The sequence below is a fragment of the Hylobates moloch genome, unplaced genomic scaffold (assembly GCF_009828535.3).
Source record: "Hylobates moloch isolate HMO894 unplaced genomic scaffold, HMol_V3 SCAFFOLD_2, whole genome shotgun sequence".
Taxonomy (NCBI): Eukaryota; Metazoa; Chordata; class Mammalia; order Primates; family Hylobatidae; genus Hylobates; species Hylobates moloch.
Genome location: NW_026652277.1, coordinates 21,444,164 through 21,464,960, shown reverse-complemented (window position 1 = coordinate 21,464,960; position 20,797 = coordinate 21,444,164). Strand labels below are relative to the sequence as shown.

The 20,797-nt window shown below is 45.7% G+C and overlaps 1 protein-coding gene across 3 annotated transcripts in view; it reads left to right on the top strand.

Moving 5' to 3' along the window:
• The window catches only part of DNAJC1 (DnaJ heat shock protein family (Hsp40) member C1), a 225,603-nt gene extending 205,176 nt beyond the window's left edge, over window positions 1-20,427 (top strand). Inside the window, exons 10-13 of one of the 3 annotated variants that reach the window (XR_009211268.1) lie at window positions 5,744-5,792; window positions 12,688-13,136; window positions 16,712-16,928; window positions 20,314-20,427. Coding sequence is in view for 2 of the 3 variants with exons in the window: in XM_032168758.2 (XP_032024649.1) it covers window positions 5,744-5,792; window positions 12,688-13,136; window positions 15,547-15,615 (567 nt within the window). In the remaining variant the exon portion in view is untranslated. Of the gene's footprint in view, window positions 1-5,743; window positions 5,793-12,687; window positions 13,137-15,546; window positions 15,771-16,711; window positions 16,937-20,313 lie in introns of those variants that run through there. The other 2 variants (XM_032168837.2, XM_032168758.2) reach the window with 2 other exon arrangements.
• The last annotated feature ends 370 nt before the right edge of the window (window positions 20,428-20,797 follow it).

The following is a 20,797-nucleotide window of genomic DNA, read 5'->3' as shown; positions in this document are numbered from 1 at the left end:
TTTTTTTACATTTACAATGAACAAGTTGAAAATGAAATTAATAATTACATTCATAATTGCATCAAAAAGAATAAAATAGGAATAAATTAAAAGAAGTGAAAAACTTTAACTTTGAAAACTATATAACATTGTTGAAAGAAATTAAAGTCTAATTTAATTTGGAACTCTTAAGTCTTCTTGACCTTAGATTTGGCAGAGGATTCTTAGATATGACACCGAAGGCACAAGCAACCAAAAACTTCAAAATTTAAAAAATAGATAAATTGGACCTCAGCAAAATTAAAAACTTATGTGAGTCAAAGGACACCATCAAGAAAGTGAAAAGGCAACCCAAAGAATGGGAGAACTTATTTGCACATCTTATGTCTGATAAAAGTACATGTACCTAGAGCACATCAAGAATCTTACAACTCTGGCCAGGTGTGGTGGCTCACGCCTGTAATCCCAGCACTTTGGGAGGCCGAGGCGGGCGGATCACCTCAGGTCAGGAGTTTGAGACCAGCCTGACCAACATGGTGAAACCCCATCTCTACTAAAAATACAAAAAATTAGCCGGGCATGTTGGCACATGCCTGTAGTCCCTTTACTTGCGAGGCTGAGGTGGGAGAATCACCTGAACCTTGGAGGTGGAGGCTGCAGTGAGCCGAGATCGTGCCACTGCACTGCAGCCTGGGCGACAGAGCTAGACTCCATCTCAAAAAAAAAAAAAAAAAAAAAAAGGAAGAAAAAAATAATCTTACAACTCAATAATAAAAAGTTAAATGACCCACATAAGCAATGGATACAGGATATGAATAGATAGTCCTCCAAGGAAGATACACAAATGTCCAATAAACACATGAAAAAATGCTCAGTATCAGTCATTAATTATTAACTTTTAATTAAGTTAGGGACCTGTTAGAAGGTGTTATATTAGTTTGGTCAAGTGAGAATGAAGGACTAGTGCAGGTGGTGGAGGTCTGAGAGAGAAGGGAACAAATGGAATTGATACTGTGAAGCAACTGGTTGGGGAAGGAGAGAAAAATCCAAAAATGGACTCTTCGATTTTGAGCCTAAGTGACTTGGATAATAAAACTATTAGGCAATGGAGGAAAAGCAGAGAAGTTTTTTTTATTAGAAAAACTGATGAGTTTAGGCCGGGCGCAGTGGCCCACGCCTGTAATCCCAGCACTTTGGGAGGCCGAGGTGGGTGGATCACCTGAGGCTGGGAGTTCAAGACCAGCCTGACAAACATGGAGAAACCCCATCTCTACTAAAAATTCAAAATTAGCCGGGCGTGGTGGCTCATGCCAGTAATCCCAGCTACTCAGGAGGCTGAGGCAGGAGAATTGCTTGAACCTGGGAGGCGGAGGTTGTAGTGAGCTGGGATCACTCCATTGCACTCCAGCCTGGGCAACAAGAGCGGAAACTCCATCTCAAAAGAAAAAAAAAAGAAAAAGAAAAACTGATGAGTTTAGTTTTTGGTTTGGTTAGTTTCAGGAACTAGGAGACCTCTGAGAGATTTAATGGCAGTTAGAAAGTGAAACCGTGTAGTATAGCAGGAAGAGCACTTGGCTTGTTTCTTCTATAAAATGAAAGATTTGGATTTAAAAGGTGGTTATATTATGGTAATCGAGAGCAAAAATTTTAGATCCTTGCTTGTTTTAGCTTCTCACTAACTGTTTAACTTGGATATATTATTTATTCTCCCTGGGCCTCACATTCTGTAAAATCAGGATAACAATTCTATGCCTACCTAATATTGCTACTGTGAGGAATATGTATACACACACAACTTATTTTAGAACAGTGCCTATTGCATAGTAAGCTTAATGTTACATAGGTGAAGTCCTTTTCAGATCTGAGGATCCATTGTTGCGTGGTCAATTTCTATGAGACTGGCATTCCAAGGTAGAAGTCAGGGCCAGAGACGTAGGTTAATCATTTCTTTTCTAAAGTATTATTGAATAGATGGGATGAGATACCAGTGTAGAAAGTGGAAAGAACATGAATGGCAAGGGTAGAATGTTGAGGAACACTTCTATTAGGGAACAAGAGGCAGGAGTATATAGGAGAGGCCAGCGGAGGAACATTCAGAGAAAGAAGGAAAACTAGGAGAGACCCTCAGGAATGCCAAGTAGAATAGAAAAGATAAGGTCAAGGGAAGATTTTAGAGTAGACTACTTGAGCTAAGTTTGAAGATTTATGGGATGCATCTGATGGACAGGGGAAGTTGAAGATGAAAGCAAGTAATTGATGGAGCACAGCTCTGTGAGGATTCAAGGGGCAGATTTAGCCTCACGGGGAAGGAATGCATTTATTTCTTTGAATTAGGATAAAAGAAGGAATGGATATATGGTGGGGCAATCAAATTTTTGAGCTGGGAAATTCAGAAGTCAAGGAAGCTCATGTTGGATAACTTCAGTTTGTTTACATTAAATAGGAAGCAAGGTCATCTGTAGAGAGTGGAAGGTAGGGAACAAAATTGAAAAGTGTTTCCAAGCAGCTTTAAATGTTCTAATTCTGCTCTTTGTATGAATGGAAAACAAATGATCTATTTCAATTATAACAGATAATATTTACTGAACCTTTAGTGTCTGCCAGGTATCATGCTAAGGGTTTGTTTCAAACTGAAAACATCCATAAGAGGCAAATGGTTTTAGTAGTGGTATCCACACATTACAGAGGGCAATATATGAAACAGAGAAAGGATGGAAAATTGCTGTCTGTTACCCAGCTGAGAGGTGGAACCAAGAATGAAGAGCAGATCTGCCTTAATGATAATGCTTTCTGACGTTTTACTTTCAAATTTCATTAAAGCCATGAAGTGTTGGTTTGATAATATACATGGATTAATGGGATAGAGAAATATAGAAAAATATAATAGCACATGTATACAGCCAAACATAACTTTAATGAAATTCGTATTTTAAATAAATGGAAAGGATGGCTTGTTAGATAAGTGCATTAGGGCAATTAACTATTCATTTGAAAAAAATTAATAACTTTAACCCCATATTTTTTAAAAATATACAATAGAAGTCTAAACAGTGGTTGTCTGTGGCAGGATAGAGATTGCATTAAGGGCCGGGCGCGGTGGCTCACGCTTGTAATCCCAGCACTTTGGGAGGCCGAGGAGGGCGGATCACGAGGTCAGGAGATCGAGACCACGGTGAAACCCCATCTCTACTAAAAAATACAAAAAATTAGCCGGGCATGGTGGCGGGCGCCTGTAGTCCCAGCTACTCGGAGAGGCTGAGGCAGGAGAATGGCGTGAACCCGGGAGGCGGAGCTTGCAGTGAGCCGAGATTGTGCCACTGCACTCCAGCCTGGGCGACAGAGCGAGACTCCGTCTCAAAAAAAAAAAAAGGCCGGGCGCCGTGGCTCACGCCTGTAATCCCAGCACTTTGGGAGGCCGAGGCGGGCGGATCACGAGGTCAGGAGATCGAGACCATCCTGGCTAACACAGTGAAACCCCGTCTCTACTAAAAATACAAAAAAAAATTAGCCGGGCGAGGTGGCAGGCGCCTGTAGTCCCAGCTACAAGGGAGGCTGAGGCAGGAGAATGGCGTGAACCCCGGGGGGCGGAGCCTGCAGTGAGCCGAGATCGCGCCACTGCACTCCAGCCTGGGTGAAAGAGCGAGACTCCATCTCAAAAAAAAAAAAAAAAGAGATTGCATTAAGGGGCACAAAGGAACTTTCTGGAGTAATACGAATGTTCTGTAATTTTTTTTTTTTTTTTTTTTTTTTTTTTTTTTGTTATGAGATGGAGTCTGGCTCTGTCGCCCAGGCTGGAGTGTAGTGACGCGATCTCAGCTCACTGCAACCTCTACCACCTGAGTTCAAGCAGGTCTGCTGCCTCAGCCCCCCAAATAGCTGGGATTACAGGCGTGTGTCACCATGCCTGGATAATTTTTGTATTTTTAGTAGAGACAGGTTTTACTATATTGACCAGGCTGGTCTCGAACTCCTGACCTCAAGTGATCTGCCTGCTTTGGCCTCCCAAAGTGCTGGGATTACAGGCATGAGCCACTGTGCCTGGTCAATGTTCTGTAATTTGATTGTGATATTGGTTACATAGGCAGAGATTTTTGGTCAAAACTCATCAAATTGTACATTTAAAGTCTGCACATTACACTCTGTAAATTTTATCTCAATTTTAAAAAAGAAAGCCAAGTGCAGTGACTCATGCCTGTAGTCCCAGCTACTCTGGAGGCTGAGGTGGGAGGATCATTTGAGCCTAGGAGTTACAGGCCATTCTGGGCCACATAGCAAGACTGCAACATAGCAACATCTCTTTAAAAACAAACAAACAAAATAAGGTGACAGAGAAAGAGAAGATAAAAGAAAAATAAGGCAATTCTATATGTAGATCTCAAAGACATTGTTAAAAGAAGAAAGAGCAAGCTATAGAATGAGACATGAAATATGATACCATTTATATAAACAAAAAAAATTACCACCAGACCAAATTCTTTCTGTGGATCCACACTCATATGTGTAAAGGTATCCTGGTTCTTGGGTGCAGCTGCCTCACTCCACCAACAGATTCTTCCTCCAGTGTCAATCTCAGATGCTCTTAGGGTTTCCTTCCAGGTTGCAGAAAGGAAGGACTTTTATCTTATAACACTATTAGCATAAATGTCATTTTCCCCGCTGATTCCAATACTCAGTGGTAGAATATTCTCCAGTGAAGAAAGATACTCAATTTCTGGAAATTCTAGGTTTAAAAAATGACCTGTTTGCATAATGAAAGTAGTATCTTTTTTTTTTTTTTTTTTTTTTTAGACAGAGTCTCACTCTGATGCCCAGGCTGGAGTGCAGTGGTGCAATGTCAGCTTACTGCAACCTCCGCCTCCTGGGTTCAAGCGATTCTCCTGCCTCAGCCTCCCGAGTAGCTGGGATTACAGGCAACCACCGCCTTGCCCAGCTACTTTTTATATTTTAATAAAAACGGGGTTTCCCCATGTTGGACAGGTTGGTCTTGAGCTCCTGACCTCAAGTGATCCACCCGCCTTGGCCTCCCAAAGTGCTAGGATTACAGGCATGAGCCACCATGCCCCGCCTTGAAAGTAGTATCTTTTAAGAGGCAACCCCCTTGGCCAGGTGCGGTGGCTCACGCCTGTAATCCCAGCACTTTAGGAGGCCGAGGCGGGCAGATCACGAAGTCAGGAAATCGAGACCATCCTGGCTAACACAGTGAAACCCCGTCTCTACTAAAAATACAAAAAATTAGCCGGGCGAGGTGGCAGGCGCCGGTAGTCCAAGCTACTCGGGAGGCTGAGGCAGGAGAATGGTGTGAACCCCGGGGGGCGGAGCCCGCAGTGAGCCGAGATCGCGCCACTGCACTCCAGCCTGGGCGACAGCAAGACTCTGTCTCAAAAAAAAAAAAAAAAAAAAAAAAGAGGCAGCCCCCGTTGTGCATATGTACCCCAGAAATTAAAGTATTAGAAAAATAAAAATAAAAAGAGGCAGCCTTGTATAACGGAACTGTCATTGAACTAGAAGGAGTCCAGGGATGTGAGTTCTTGTCCTGAAGCTGCTGCTGAGTGGATGGGTGTTTTGGAGCAATCCATTTAATCTCTCTGGGCCTCAGTTTTCTTGTTAACTACATTAATGGATGGGACAGATGACTGAGGGTCTTTCAGGCCTAAGATCCAATGAACCGTGTTCATTCACATGGAGCTTACATGGTGGAATAGTTTCACCTAGCATATAGTAGGTACATGGAAAGTAAGATTTTTGCTTTTATGTTTTGAAATAGGTGACAACCAAAGCCAAGCAACTGAAGGATTCAGTGACCTGCTCCCCAGGTGAGTTCATACTTCCTCTATCTCATTAATCTAAAGTGGTTTCTTCTAAATTAATCCCTTTTTATAATAACTTCTTTAAATACAAGGGTCTAGAAGTTTTGCCTAATGAACTCTAAATCTGGTCGTATCTCCAAAAGGGGTTGAAATATGGGTACCAGCAAGGCAGTCCAGCCCTGCACATACTGGTGCCGAGAAGATGTATTTAATTAACAAGGTTAAATAAGTATACAGATGGTCTTCTGTAGTTTAATTTGTGGGGACGAGGAACACAGGAGAAAGCCTGTCTGCACACCACGCAAATGCTGTGTTTACACTGTTTCCCTGCACTGTCCACCCCTGTCACTGCCGTACTTGCAGAGCTACCCTTTGGGATAAATGACTAACAGCTTTCCCAGGCATTTATATTTCCTTTTTTTTTTCTTTTTCTTTTTTTTTTTTTTTTTTTGGAGACGGAGTCTTGCTCTGTTGCCCAGGCCAGTGTGCAATGGTGCAATCTCGGCTCACTGCAACCTCTGCCTCCCGGGTTCAAGCCATTCTCCTGCCTCAGCCCCCGAGTAGCTGGGATTACAGGCACCCGCCACTGCACCTGACTGATTTTTGTATTTTTAGTAGAGACGGGGTTTCACCATCTTGGCCAGGCTGGTGTTGAACTCCTGACCTCTTGATCCTCTCACCTCGACCTCCCAAACTGCTGGGATTACAGGCGTGAGCCACCGTGCTCAGCCACATTTATGTTTCTTAAAATCAATTTCCTCCAAGATTAACTGGAATTTTGTTAGAGTCTCCATATTCTTTGCTTAGAACCAGGCAGCAAGAACATGCCTCAGAAACTTTCCAACCTAACTCAAATACAGGTCCCAGGCAGAGTAATGCAGATGAACAAGCCAACAATTAGCAAACCCAGAGATCTCAAGTCATCACAGCTGGGCGTGATGGCACAGCTATAGTTTCAACTACTCTAGAGGCCAAGGCGGGAGGATCAGTTGAGCCCAGGGGTTCAAAACCAGCCTGGGCAACATAGTGAGACCCCCATTTCTGAAAAATAAACATAAAAAATAAAACAATTTTTAAAAAAGAATTCAACTTGGAGTTCTCCAGGCTTTAGCAAAGAGGACATTTCCGGATTTCTTTTTCTGCTAATGAAGTTATTTCTGTGGGCATGGAGGCAGAGATGGGGCAGTGGGATGTTATATGACAGAAGCCTACTTCAAGACATTCTCCAAAATCATACCATTGAAAAGGCAGTGCAGCTCAGAGTAAGGAACTGACGTAGATCTTCCTGGAGCTTTGGTGGAGGGGGTCAGAAGTATGAAAAAAACAGGAAATGTGGAGTTGAATATTTAAGTGCATCTCTGAGGCAACCCCTGTGGCTGAGAGAAGGCACAAGAAGCAGCTTTGAGCAGAGAGCAGATCCAGCATCAGGACAGAGAGGAAAAGAAGCAAATCCGACGTGATATTTGGCCACTTCCAAACATCCTATGACTCTCTAAAAGCACCATAAGGTCTTTGTCACAAATATATTCATTAAATTCTGTGTTTTATTTTGTTTTTTAATAGCCTTTAAGAAGCCAAAGAATTTTGAAATAAAAGTATTTCTTCTGATTATGTTCACACATTAACAAAGAATCCATAAGCAGTGTGATCCATTTAAGCCATAAAGCTGTGCTTCTGAAGTATTATTAGAAATTCTAAAATTGTTTCCTAAGATTTTGGATATCTTTCAAAGAGTTTGAAATGGATGGTTTAGAAAACACAGCTGGCTTAATAGGCTAGCACAGGGGAAAATGACCTTCTACAGATAAGAACACACCCAGATGGAGGTATTTGGCTGTTTCTTAAGAGAGTTGCGTTAGTGAGCATGGAAAGAAATGTTCGCTAATAGAAACTCAAAAAAGTACAGATAAACAAAAGGAAGAAAATAACAATTACATGCAACCTGCCAATTGTTGTTATTTTGAGAGAGATATTTCTTCAGACTTTTCTGATGCACATATGTGCATATAATATTTTTACAAGAATGGGGCTGTACTACAATACTGTTTTATATTTTTTCATTCCGTATACTCATATGTCTGTATTGTCTTAATGGCTCCATAGTAGTCCATAATATAGATATCTGCATAGTTTAACAAGTTTCTGTTGTTGGACATTTTCTTTGTTTCCATTTTTTTTTTTTTTTTTTTGTTATGAAGTGTGGTCTCCAAAGTGAGGTAGACAAGATGATTCTTTGGAATATAAGAAGACTGTATTTGAATTTCTATTGATCTTTATCTTAAGGCAGTGAGAGAGGAATTAAGCTTTCTCATCTTTGATATTCAGACTTATGCCAGCACCCTCACTGTGCCCATTAGCAGAGATTATGTGTTACATAGGGCACCAACGTTTCCCAAGGGAAACATGGGATTTCCACAGCGCTCACAGGCTGATAGTGGCCTCGCCACTTGGCATCATCCCATGTTCTTTCACGCTCAAGATATTGCAACAAGATACCCAGTTGAGTGGATGTATAGATATAACCCCAGAGTTTCAGTGACATCTTTTTATAAGGTGGAGGGCAACCATGGGAATATTTCCCATCACACAGAGGCTTCCTAGTATTTTGACAAAGTACTTTTAAAAGTTTTTGAATTTAAAGATCCTCAATTTTGTACTTTACTTTTACCAAATAAATTCTTGGTGTAGGGTCTAAAAAAAAAAAACAACCTGCACACACTTAAAAAATTAAAACAGTACAAAAGGGAATGCAATGAAAAATGTCTGAGTCTGGGTTCCTGGCCCCCTTCCACAGAGGGAATAATGAATTGGAGTGTGAGGCCGTACACGTACGTCTAGAAGTATAACTAGTCATGCACACACTGTCTGTATTTGCCTCCCTCTTTCTTATGTTAATAGCAGCATACTCGCTGAAGACTAATATATTTAATCATTTTATTAAAATGTTTTTACAAAATAAAGGCGGATTTTTAACAATGAATGTGAAAGTGTTTTGAAAGGTATTTATGCTGTAGAAAGGACGTTTGAAAGTAGATGCTTGGCTGGGCACGGTGGCTCACGCCTGTAATCCTGACACTTTGGGAGGCCAAGACGGGTGGATCACCTGAGGTCAGGAGTTCGAAACCAGCCTGGCCAACATAGTGAAACCCGGTCTCTACTAAAAATACAAAAATTAGTCGGGTGTCGTGGCCCATGCCTGTAGTCCCAGCTACTCAGGAAGCTGAGGCAGGAGAATCACTTGAACCCAGGAGGCAGAGGTTGCAGTGAGCCGAGATCACACCACTGAACTCCAGCCTGGGCAACAGAGCGAGACTGGCTCAAAAAACAAAAAAAGACAAAGTCGGTGCTTGAAAGTATTTTCTTTGTTATGTGTTATTCTATGGCCAAAACAATGTGACCTATAAAAAGTCTTATTTTTACGGATTTAAAAATGTTGAAAATAGAATTTTAACCTGTAAATCTTTCAAACAAAGTGAACTCATTTGATAAAAATACAGCCAGGCGTGATGGTGTAGGCCTGTAGTCCCAGCTGCTCAGGAGGCTGAGGTGGGAGGATCACTTGAGCCCAGAAGCTGGAGGCTGCAGTGAGCTATGATCACACCACTGCACTCCAGCCTGGGTGACAGAGCAAGAGCCCCATCTCAGATAAATAAGTAACACTTTCTATTTAGTTTGCAAGAACAAATGATTGGCTTGGGGAAGATTTTTATGGAAATGTTTTCATAATTTGTATTGCACAATGAATACCAGAGCATGGTAAACATGGCCAGCAGGACGCTACACGTGGATAGATGTATCCTTTTGGGTCATCTTTTCCAACTAGGATGGCCATTCAAAGTTAGGTGCCAAAATAAAGCAAATTTGGAGCCAGGCCTTTAATTGAGTATCCAGTATTAAGCAATTTTTTAATCTCATTGCTTTTTAATATTAATATTTTCATGAGAATGTTTCATGTCACTCAACTGATGTTTTTAAATTGTGATGGATACAATTGAATAAGTAAATATAAGTAAATATACATATATTAGAATTGTATTTTCGGCTGGGTGTGGTGGCTCATGCCTGTAATCCCAACACCTTGGGAGGCTGAGGCGGGCAGATCATGAGGTCAAGAGATCGAGACCATCCTGGCCAACATGGTGAAACCTCATCTGTTCTATAAATACAAAAATTAGCTGGGCAGGGTGGTGCGTACCTGTAGTCCCAGCTACTCGAGAGGCTGAGCCAGGAGAATCATTTGAACCCAGGAGGCAGAGGTTGCAGGGAGGCAAAATCGCGCCCCTTCACTCCAGCCTGGTGAAAGAGCGAGACTCCATCTCAAAAAATAAAAATAAAAAAATAATAATAATTGCATTTTCAAAGATGTTTTATTGATGGGGTACATAATAACAAATATGGAGGAGATAATGATTATGAAATGCCACTTGTTAAAGACTAGGACCTGGAACTTTAGTGAGCTAATACAGAATAACCTCCAGGGGGTTTGTTTCCATTAACATAAGAAAGGAGAAGGCAAATGCAGCTGCATAGGGTGTGTGAGACTCTTATTTCTAGACGTTCACACACTCACACTCCAGCTCATTTTTGCCTCTTACAAAGCAGACGAGGAACGCAGACTAAGCCACTTTTCATTGTATTCCTTTTTGTAGTTTTTACATTTTTAAAAATTATATCCAGATTTTTTTTTTTTTTTTTTTTAGACAGAGTCTCGCTCTGTCGCCCAGGCTGGAGTGCAGTGGTACGATCTCGGTACACCGCAACCTCTGCCTCCCAGGTTCAAGTGATTCTCCTGCCTCAGCCTCCTGAGTAGCTGGAATTACAGGCACATGCCACCACACCCGGCTAATTTTTGTAGAGACAGGGTTTCACCATGTTGGCCAGGCTGGTCTCGAACTCCTGACCTCAGGTGATCCCCCCTGCCTTGGCCTCCCAAAGTGTTGGGATTACAGGCGTGAGCCACCGTGTACAGCTGGGATTTTGTTTTTTATTAAATAAAAGCCTAGTATAAAAAATAGGAAACATTACTGTAGAAAAGGAAATAAAATATTGCCCCCTTTTTTGTTGTTTTGAGACAGAGCAAGACTTTGTTTCCCAGGCTGGAGTGCAGTGGCACAGTCTCGGCTCACTGGAGCCTCTGCCTCTGCCAGTTCAAGCAATTTTCATGCCTCAGCCACCCAAGTAGTTGGGATGATAGGCATGCGCCACCACACCCAGCTAATTTTTTGTATTTTTAGTAGAGACGGGGTTTTGCCATGTTGCCCAAGCTGGTCTGGAACTCCTGGCCTCAAGTGATCCACCTCGCCTTGGCCTCCCAAAGTCCTGGAATTACATGCGTGAGCCACACTGCACCTGACCTAAAATATTGCCTCTTTGTAGCTAAATTTTTATATACGTCTGTAATTATTTCCATAGGAGAACCTCCTCTAAGTAAAATTACAGAGTCACAAGTAAATACATTCTTAAGGTTCACCTCCATTTGACAAATTGTTCTTTAAAAAGGCTAGACCTGCCGAGCACGGTGGCTCACGCTTGTAATCCCAGCACTTTGGGAGGCCGAAGCGGGAGAATGGTGAGAGAGACCACGGTGAAACCCCGTCTCTACTAAAAATACAAAAAAATTAGCTGGGCGTGGTGGCGGGCGCCTGTAGTCCCAGCTACTCGGGGAGGCTGAGGCAGGAGAATGGCGTGAACCCGGGAGGTGGAGCTTGCAGTGAGCCGAGATCGCACCACTGCACTCCAGCCTGGGTGACAGAGCGAGACTCCGTCTCAAAAAAAAAGGCTTAGACCTGTGCTGTCTAGCCACTTGCCACATGTAGCTATTTATATTAAAGTTTAAATTAATTAAAATTAAATAAAGTTAAAAACTTAATTCCTCAGTGCTACACCAAGTGGTTTATATAATTGTATAACAGCATGTTTCATTGGCCAGCTCTGGGCTGGGCCAATTTCTGCTCCCACTCCCCGTGTCCAAATGTACCTATTTCCCTGCATTTTGCCAGCACTGGGTATTGTTGTACTTTCTAATCTTTGCCAATTTAATAATTGAAAAGTGGTGATTCATTGTTTTAGTTCTCTGATACTCATCAGCTACTGTAGTTCTTCCTTTGTGAGCTGTGTTCTTTGTCCTTTTATCTTACTGAGTTGTAACTGCTACTGTATTGAGGATATCAGTGCTCTGTCATCTATTCTGTCCTATTAAAAGGTTTAAAGCTTTTATTATTTATTATTATTACTTTTAGAGACAAGATCTCATTCTGTTGCCCAGGCTGAAGCACAGTGGCATGATCATAGCTGACTGCAGCCTCAAACTCCTGGGCTCAAGCAGTCCTCCCTCCTTAGCCTCCCTAGCAGCTAGAAATACAGGTGTATACCACCAGGCCCAGCTAATTAACTTTTTAATAAAATGTTTCTTTTCCATGTTTAAAAATTCTTACTGTAGCCACTATTTATAAGTGCATAATTTACTCATACACTTGCCTTCCAGAGGCAGTACAGTTTAAGGTTTGACCAGTTGACTTTTGTCTTTCCAGTGGAGCCAGTGAGTCCTTTCTTATACTGAGCAGCAGGTTATTCCTTCTCAAAGAGATTTTTGCATTCTCGTTCACAATCTGATTCTTTATATACCCATTATTCCTCAGAGTAGAGAAAGGGACAAAGGCTTGGAATCAGACAAAAGTGGGTTCAAATCCCACTCTAGTGCTTTCTGAGTCTTCTTTTTCTCATCTGTAACATTAGGGTAATGATCCCTATCTTTCTAGAATAAAGTAGTGTGGAAATGAAATTAAACCATGCATGCAAAATGCCTAGTGCGCTGCTTGCTGTGTGCCCGGCAGCTGCTCTTCTCACCGTCTCCTTAATTCACCTTGCCCTTCACCTCTGTGTGGTGCACCCTCTTTCCTAGGAATGGTTAGACTCTCTGAACTCAAATCGACAGTTCAGAATTCCAGGCCCATCAAAACGGCCACCACCTTGCCCGATGACATGATCACCCAGCGAGAGGACGCAGAGGGGGTGGTGGCGGAGGAGGAGCAGGAGGGAGACTCCGGTGAGCAGGAGACGGGGGCCACTGATGCCCGGCCTCGGAGGCGGAAGCCAGCCAGGCTGCTGGAGGCTACAGTGAAGCTGGAGCCAGAGGAGAAGTCCAGAGCCAAGCGGCAGAAGGACTTTGACGTAGCAGAACAAAACGAGTCCAGCGACGAGGAGAGCCTGAAAAAAGAGAGAGCTCGGGCTGCAGAGGAGCCGTGGACTCAGAATCAACAGAAACTTCTGGAACTGGCGTTGCAGCAGTACCCAAAGGGATCCTCTGACCGCTGGGACAAAATAGCCAGATGTGTCCCTTCCAAGAGCAAGGTGAGTGACGGGGAAAGAGGCCTCTGCACAGGTGTGGCACCAGAGGAGCCACAGCTTGTCTGCCTGCGGCTTCTTCCCTCATTCCTATCTACTGACACCTGCCCTGTGATCTCTTCTTTCCCAGTTATCTTCCAGTATATTTCTCCCTAGAGCATGTGAATCTGTGCATTCAGGTGGTTCATGTGTGTAGATGAGCTCAAGATTCTAAGTTTCATCATCACACAGGGCAGCTGGTTATAGAAACTTCACCCACAGCACCTGCCTGCCTTTTTGAGAACTCACCCACTCGGGCTAGGGTTTAAGGGCACATGAGAGGCTCAGCTGGCGCTGCCTCACCATGAAATGCAGCAGCTGGGAAGGGTCAGGATGGGAAGCTCCTGTGAACCAGGCTGAGGGTTCATAAATCACAAGGCCCATTGGCTGTGTAGCAAATCTTTGACCAAAGGGATAGCTGGTATAGATGGTATTACCGTGATCATCTTCGATTCTGCCATGTGAATAACTTTGGACTTAGCGGGTGCACCTGGTGGCTGTCCAGAGGCCCTGAGGCCATCTCCGTATGTGGTCAGTGCCAGGTGACAGGTAGGGTTTGGCTTACTTGCCACGGCCGTGGCCGTTTGTAGTTGGCCTTTCTCCCTGCTTGTAGCTCTTGGTGCCTGCTCAGATATAGTCTGAGATGGTCCTCAGATAAAAACTCAGATGGGAGGAGGGGGCGGGAGGGCCCTGTGGAGAGCCCACCCACCGGGTTTGGGCAGCCTCTTTCCTGTGATCTGGCCATGAGGCGCTGCAGAGAGCCCCAGGGTGTGATCCTAACACAGTGTCTCTCGAGGCTTCTTTCCCTGTAGCTAGATTGTTAGTCGAGGAACCAGGAACAGTGAGAATCAAAAGCCCCGATCTCTTCCGCTGTCTGTGCCTCCCTCAGTCGCCTCTGGCCACACTCATGCTCATTTACATTCTTTTTTTTTTAATTGAAATTCTATGTTGGAAAATCTAGCTCATGGCCATGCATGTCCCTGAGTGTACAGGTCTAGTTTTCTCCACCTACTTTAAAATGATGAAAGTTGAGAGTTCCTGGGGAGAAAAATAAACCGTTAGCTGTTGATCTGTTTGAGAAGCGCAGATTCTCCCAGCCTCTCCAACTGGTTTGCAGAAGTAACTATTCTCCCCAAATTTCTCTAGCATCTGTCAGGACACAGGCAGACGTCTCCATGTGTGATGAGTCCACACTGGCTTATAAACGAAGGGGCTGGAGCTTGGATTCCTAAGGATAGAACACCCAGAAACTAATACCTGGGGGGCTGGAAACCTTCCGGTTTTCAACCAGCAATGAGCAGGGCTTCATCAGCCTGCAGGTGTTCCCCTCAAGCCTTGACTTGAGAGCCAGCCAGGGCTGAGCTGCCTGCTGTCCTGGAGCCTGGGCCTGGCTGCCACGGCTCAGCTCAGAGCTCCGAGCACGCTGTCCTTCCAGGGTTAAGTGCTGGGTCTGGCCACATCTGGTTTCGGCACTATGTTGTTAGGGACAGCATAGCTACTAAGGAAAGACTGATATCTTTAAAGACCTAAGGCAAGTAATCTTTGGGGATGCAGAAAAAACCCTAAGAGACTCATAATACCACTAAGCTAAAATCCTAGGAGAGTAAACATCCCTTCTTTGCCCCAGGCAGCTGATAAAGTCACTTCGCACTGGACCCTAAGTCAGCAAAAGCTACAGAACCACAGGGTCATTATTTTTGGAACAGAAACAGAATAGATTCTGGAAAGTTCCTGTGATCAGTGTGAGAATAATGAGGCCTCTCCCCACCATCACCCCACCTCTGCTTTGGTCCTGAGACCCAGCCCAGGGCATGACAGCTGTGGCCAGCTGAGGTCTGAAGTGGGTGGCTCTGCAGCCTGTAGGGTGGGGTGGAGGTGGGGCCGGGAGGAGCAGGAGTGAGTATTCCAGCACAAGTTCTGCCAGTGTCCTGGGGGCTGGCTCCCCATGAGAAAGGTCTTAGCAGCGCCTAGGGGAAGCCAGACCCACGGAAGAAGACTATTGTGGCTACCTGGCCCCAGGGTTTTTGATTTCTTTAAAGTAGCATGTTGGGATAAAAGAGTGAAATGTTAACATGAAAATAAGAGTTAGCAGGCTGAAAGACCCGATTATGATGCTAGTACGCCTCACAAACGGCCGCCCCAGCCCCTCACTCCACGCCAAGCACCTTCCCTTTGGGCTGGGCTTGCAGGAGCCCTTCTCGCACTGCCCAGACAGGTCTGCCTTGTGAGCGACTGGACTCCAGGACATCCCGAGAACTCTGGGCAGAGGGACTGGACACGAGGCTCTTCATGAGCAGAAGCCAGCATACAGGCCACACGAGGACCACACTGACTTGTGCAAGTGACTGTTTTCACCTTTCTTTTTTTCTTCCTACAGGAAGACTGTATCGCTAGGTACAAGTTGCTGGTTGAACTGGTCCAAAAGAAAAAACAAGCTAAAAGCTGAATATTCTGGGAGATGATGTTCACCTTCATTTTCCAGAATGAATATCTTAAAAATCTTATGCAGAAATTTGCATTTTGTACCTCAATATTTCTACGTCATGTGCCTTAGTAAAAAAAAATAAATAAATAATAAATAAATAAATAAATAAAAGATGAGTGTTGTGCTATACTGTTTAAACAAATACTGTGCTGGGGGAAAAAGGATTTGGGTATGTTGCAGATTATTTTGTTTGTCATCACTTCAACATTTACTTTCTTTTTTTTTTTTTTTTTTTTTTGAGACGGAGTCTTGCTCTGTCGCCCAGACTGGAGTGCAATGGCGCAATCTCGGCTCACTGCAAGCTCCGCCTCCGGGGTTCACGCCATTCTCCTGCCTCAGCGTCCCGAGTAGCTGGGACTACAGGCGCCTGCCACTACACCCGGCTAATTTTTTGTATTTTTAGTAGAGACGGGGTTTCACCGCATTAGCCAGGATGGTCTCGATCTCCTGACCTTGTGATCCGCCTGCCTCGGCCTCAGAAAGTGCTGGGATTACAGGCGTGAGCCACCGTGCCCGGCCTCAAAGTTTACTTTCTTAGGGAATAAACAAATAGTGCTTTCTAATGATCAGGTAAAAATATGTGGTTTTGATGGAACATGTGAACAAACTAATGTGTAAGAATTCAAATTTAATGTTTCTCTAAAACCACGACCAAAGAACACAGCAGTTCGTGTCTTTATTGGGGGTTGAGTAGCAAGATCAATTGCTTGGGGAGGAAGAAAACCAGGTTGGTATCCAGCTGGCTGGCTAAGAACAATGTGAGATTATCTTAATTAGTTAAATATATTTAGGGAAAAAAACAGTCTAGGTGAAGGAGGACATAAGGTAATACACTCTAAGTTTGAGCTGCTTGATAGAAATGTGTTCCCACCTGATAGAATTTCCAGAGAACATGCAGGACCGTTTTCAGGAAATTATGAAATTGGGACCGTTTTTTTCATACCTAAGTTAAAAATCACTATTTTATACTATTACTTTCTGTCGAAGTCTTTCTTGCTATGTTTGAACTGTCACTGTCAGCTGAGTGCTCCTTTTAAATCTTCTGTCATTTGCTCAGGGCGTGGAAATAGTGTGATGAACGCAGCTTGCCTAAACTTGAAAATCATGAAGATAACCAGAACACAGTTAAGGGACGTGATCTGATAAAATACCTTAAAGATGTCATATTCTCTAAGGAGTAAAGTGAGGGTACAGTTTCCTGGAGGAAAGTTTGGGTGGCAGAGGTCCACACTCTGCGGTGCAAGCTTCTTTGTATACAGAGGACGTAGAACCAGGTAAGTCCCCAGCCCTTTCCCTGACAGGAGGTGACAGAGGCTGCCTCAGGTCTCAGGCCGAGCAGACGTTGTAGGGAACTTACACCTCAGACCCAGCTCCCTCATCCCAAAAATAGCAGCGGTAAAGTGAAAAAACAGCACATTGCAGGCCGAGATCCCTCTTCCAAACTTTTTGAGACAAGTTTCAGATTTTGCATATTTTTTTTCTGATTTTGGAATATTTACATATACATAATAAGTTGGCTCAGGGATGGGACCCAAAGCTAAACACCACATTCTTTGTTGTTTGTTTGTTTGTTTGTTTTTGGAGACACAGTCTCGCGCTGTCGCCCAGGCTGGAGTGCAGTGGTACAATCTCGGTATACCGCAACCTCCACCTCCCAGGTTCATGCGATTCTCCTGCCTCGGTCTCCTGAGTAGCTGGAATTACAGGCACGTGCCACCACACCCAGCTAATTTTTGTATTTTTAGTAGAGATGGGGTTTTGTCATGTTACCCAGGCTGGTCTCGAACTCCTGATCTCAAGTGATCCTCCCGCCTTGGCCTCCCAAAGTGCTGGGATTACAGACGTCCATTATGTTTGACATACACTTTATGCACACAACCTGAAGGTAATTTTATGCAATATTTTTAATAATTTTGTGCAAGAAACAGTTTATTTGCCGAACCATCAGAAAGCAGAGGCATCAGGTGTGAAATTTTCCACTAGTGGCATCACATTGGCACTCCAAAAATTTGGATCTTGAGAGCATTTCAGATCTTGGATTTGGGGTTAGGGATGCTCAGCCTGTACCAGCCACCGTCTCCACAGTCTGGTTTGCACAGAACTGCCTGAGTCAGGGAGCAGCAGCTTCCATCAGCCTCAGCCAGCAGGGACAGGGAAGTGGTGCCTATCTGGCCAGGTGGGGACAGGGGACAGGCACAGTCATCTGGCTCCAATGGTGCTCACTGTCTTCCTGTAACAACCCAAAGCCAGGCTAGTCATGGGAATCTGAGTCTTCCCCAGAACTCTGTCGTCCAGCTGGGGGGCCGTGAGGTGACTGCTGTGCAGTCGCAGTGGCTACATGTGAGTAACACATCTGAGAAGGAAGCCGGTTCCTGGAGAGGGACAGGGAGAGGGGAGGATCGTCCTGGCCATATGCCAGGCTGGGGGCCCCTCTGGTCTCTGAGCCCAGCCTCAGGCCTGTTACACAACCCAGGACACTCTGTGAGCGTTCTGCCATTAAATCATCCTTTTCACTTACAGCACCCTGAATTGGGTTCCTCTCACACACCCCAGAGCCCAATTATAAGTTTCCTGGGCTTTCTGTGGGAGAGGCCCATGGGGGGTGTCCAGAGGTGCTTTAGGAAATTGAGTTGCTGGAACCCCTCAACTCACTCTGTCCTCATCTTCTCCAGCTGCCTTGAGAGAGTGAGGTGGTAGTTTGGTTTTCTGCTGCCTGTCTCTGCCTGCCAGGAAAGGCCTCCTGCCCATGGTATCCCCTCTGGGGGCCAAGGAGTCAGTTGAAGTAGGATGGGATGGGGGGTTTTGCGGGGGAGGCCGGGGCCAGAGGCTGGGCAGGACTCGTGCGGGCTCCCAGCTCTCAGAGCACAGCCCTGTACACAGAAGATGACAGCTGCCACCCCGGGTCACAGCAGGAGAGCGAGGATCAAGAGGGAATGTGCTGAATGCGTGTGGGGACATGGCACATGCACCAGCCACACGACACTGTGCCCCTTCTCCTCTCCCACTCCCAGACCCGCGTCCTCCCAAGCCACCCCACCCTACCCACTGAGGAGGCCTCCCCATGCCGCGCCCAGCCGCCACAGGTAGCCTGTGCTTGCTTTTCTGTTCTTGCCGTCTTGCTCATGAGAACCAACCCAACCACTCTCTCCCTTTCATCTTCAGTTTACACTTTTTTTTTTTTTTCAAGAGACAGTCTCCCTTGGTTGCCCAGGCTGGAGAGCAGTGGCACAATCATGTCTCACTGCAGCCTCAAACTAACAGGCTCAAGCAATCCTCCTGCCTCAGCCTCCCAAGTAGCTGGGACCACAGGCATGCACCACCAACACCTGGCTAATTTTTTCTGTTTGTTTGTAGAGATGGGTCTGGCTCTGTGGCCCCAGCTGGTTTTCCCTTTTTGAGGGAAGAAAAGAAGTTGTCTGTGGGACATGAATGCTGTGTGTGCTATTTTTTCCTTGTTAAATGAGACCTGAGAAAACGTGAACCTGGAATGTCCCAGGTGGGAGGGCAAACCCCAGTAAACCCTGGGCCCAGGGCCCTGGGCTGCTCACCGGCCCGCCACGTCCTCCGTGGGCCTGGAGCCTCTCCAGGGGGATCGCCTTTAGGGCCTGCAGTGTGTCCTTGTGAACATCATCAGCTGGGCATAACTCAGTCTCCTGAGGGTGAAGCTGATCTTGGGAACAGCCCAGGGCTGCCCTGAGAGTGGTCACCGAGCAGCCCTGAGGTGCAGTGGGTCGCGGTGCTGCCCCCAGGCCTCTACTTCTGGGGACCCCACGGCTCCAGCTCCTCGGCAGCCCCCCCAATCCTCGCCCCCATGGCCATGTCTATTTGCTCGTGTTGCGGGGAGTGAGACCTGGCTAGAGGTGGGGGCCGCTGGCTCTCCCACTGTCCGCGAAGCTGGGTGACATCAGGTGTGTTGTTTTACTACTTTGCCTCAGTTCCTCATCTGGGAAAATACAGAATAATGGCAGCTGCCGCTTAGGTTGTTAGGATGATAAAGTGAGATAATCTGTGTGAAGTCTTTCTAACGCAGTGCCTGGCTTGGCAGAAACAATGTTATTTCTGACTTCCTGGCTTCCTGTCACCATCGTCTCTGCGTGGCCATGGCCACAGCAGCGCTGATGGGCCAGAGTCAAGCTCCTTCCATCTCCTGCCCGTGGGGGCGGGAATCCCAGCCTAGGGGCCTGGGTCACTCCATGCACTCCTGGGGACCCTGCAAAGGGCTTGCAAAATCATTCTATCTTGGATGTGTACTTTTCTGGGGAGAGGGTCCACATCTTTCACTGGGTGCCCCAAGGGCCTCTCACCCAAAAAGGCTCACAGCCTGTGCGGTGACGTTTCTCCTAACACGGCCCCAGGAGGGCCCATGTGGTGCACAGGAGAACCTTAGACTAGGCCTCAGGCAGAAAGGGCTGAAGGTCCCAGCTCTGCTACTGATGACCTGGGGCCTGGGCAAGTGATATTAGCCCCTCTCTGGGGCTCATTTCCTGTCCACAGAATGCAGGTGCTAATATCTGAGGGGCAGCGAGCTGCTCTTGGAAAGCATTTCACACTTGGGGCCCCTCTCGGCTCTGCCCCCATCTTGTGCTTCTCCCCTTGCCACTAAGTGGGGATGTTTCTTCCCTAGGGCTGACCTCAGCCTGGTCTTCTCTTCTTCCTCAGGTGTGGTTTAAGGAAAGGGCAGAGTTTGGATCGGAAGACCCACATCTGAATCGTAGGTGAAGACCATGGGGAAGGATCAGGGACCAAGGCCATGGAGAGGGCTGTAGTTCTGAGGGCTGCAGGAGGGCACGGGAGGGGCTGGGGGAGGAGTGGAGGGAGGGAGGCTATCTGCAGCCCCTACCCCACTCAGCCCTGGAGAGCACAGAGCAGCAGGGTACTCCCAGGCATTACACCAGGCGAGGGGGTGCTGCCCTCATCCTGGATACCCGAGTCTCTTATCCTTTAGTGGTTTAAATTCTCTCTCCCCACTGGGGCAGGAATCTCAGTACTAGTATTTTTTTTTTTTTTTTTTTGAGATGGAGTCTCGCTCCGTCACCCAGGCTGGAGTGCAGTGGCGCGATCTCGGCTCACTGCAAGTTCCACCTCCTGGGTTCACGCCATTCTCCTGCCTCAGCCTCTCCTAGTAGCTGGGACTACAGGCGCC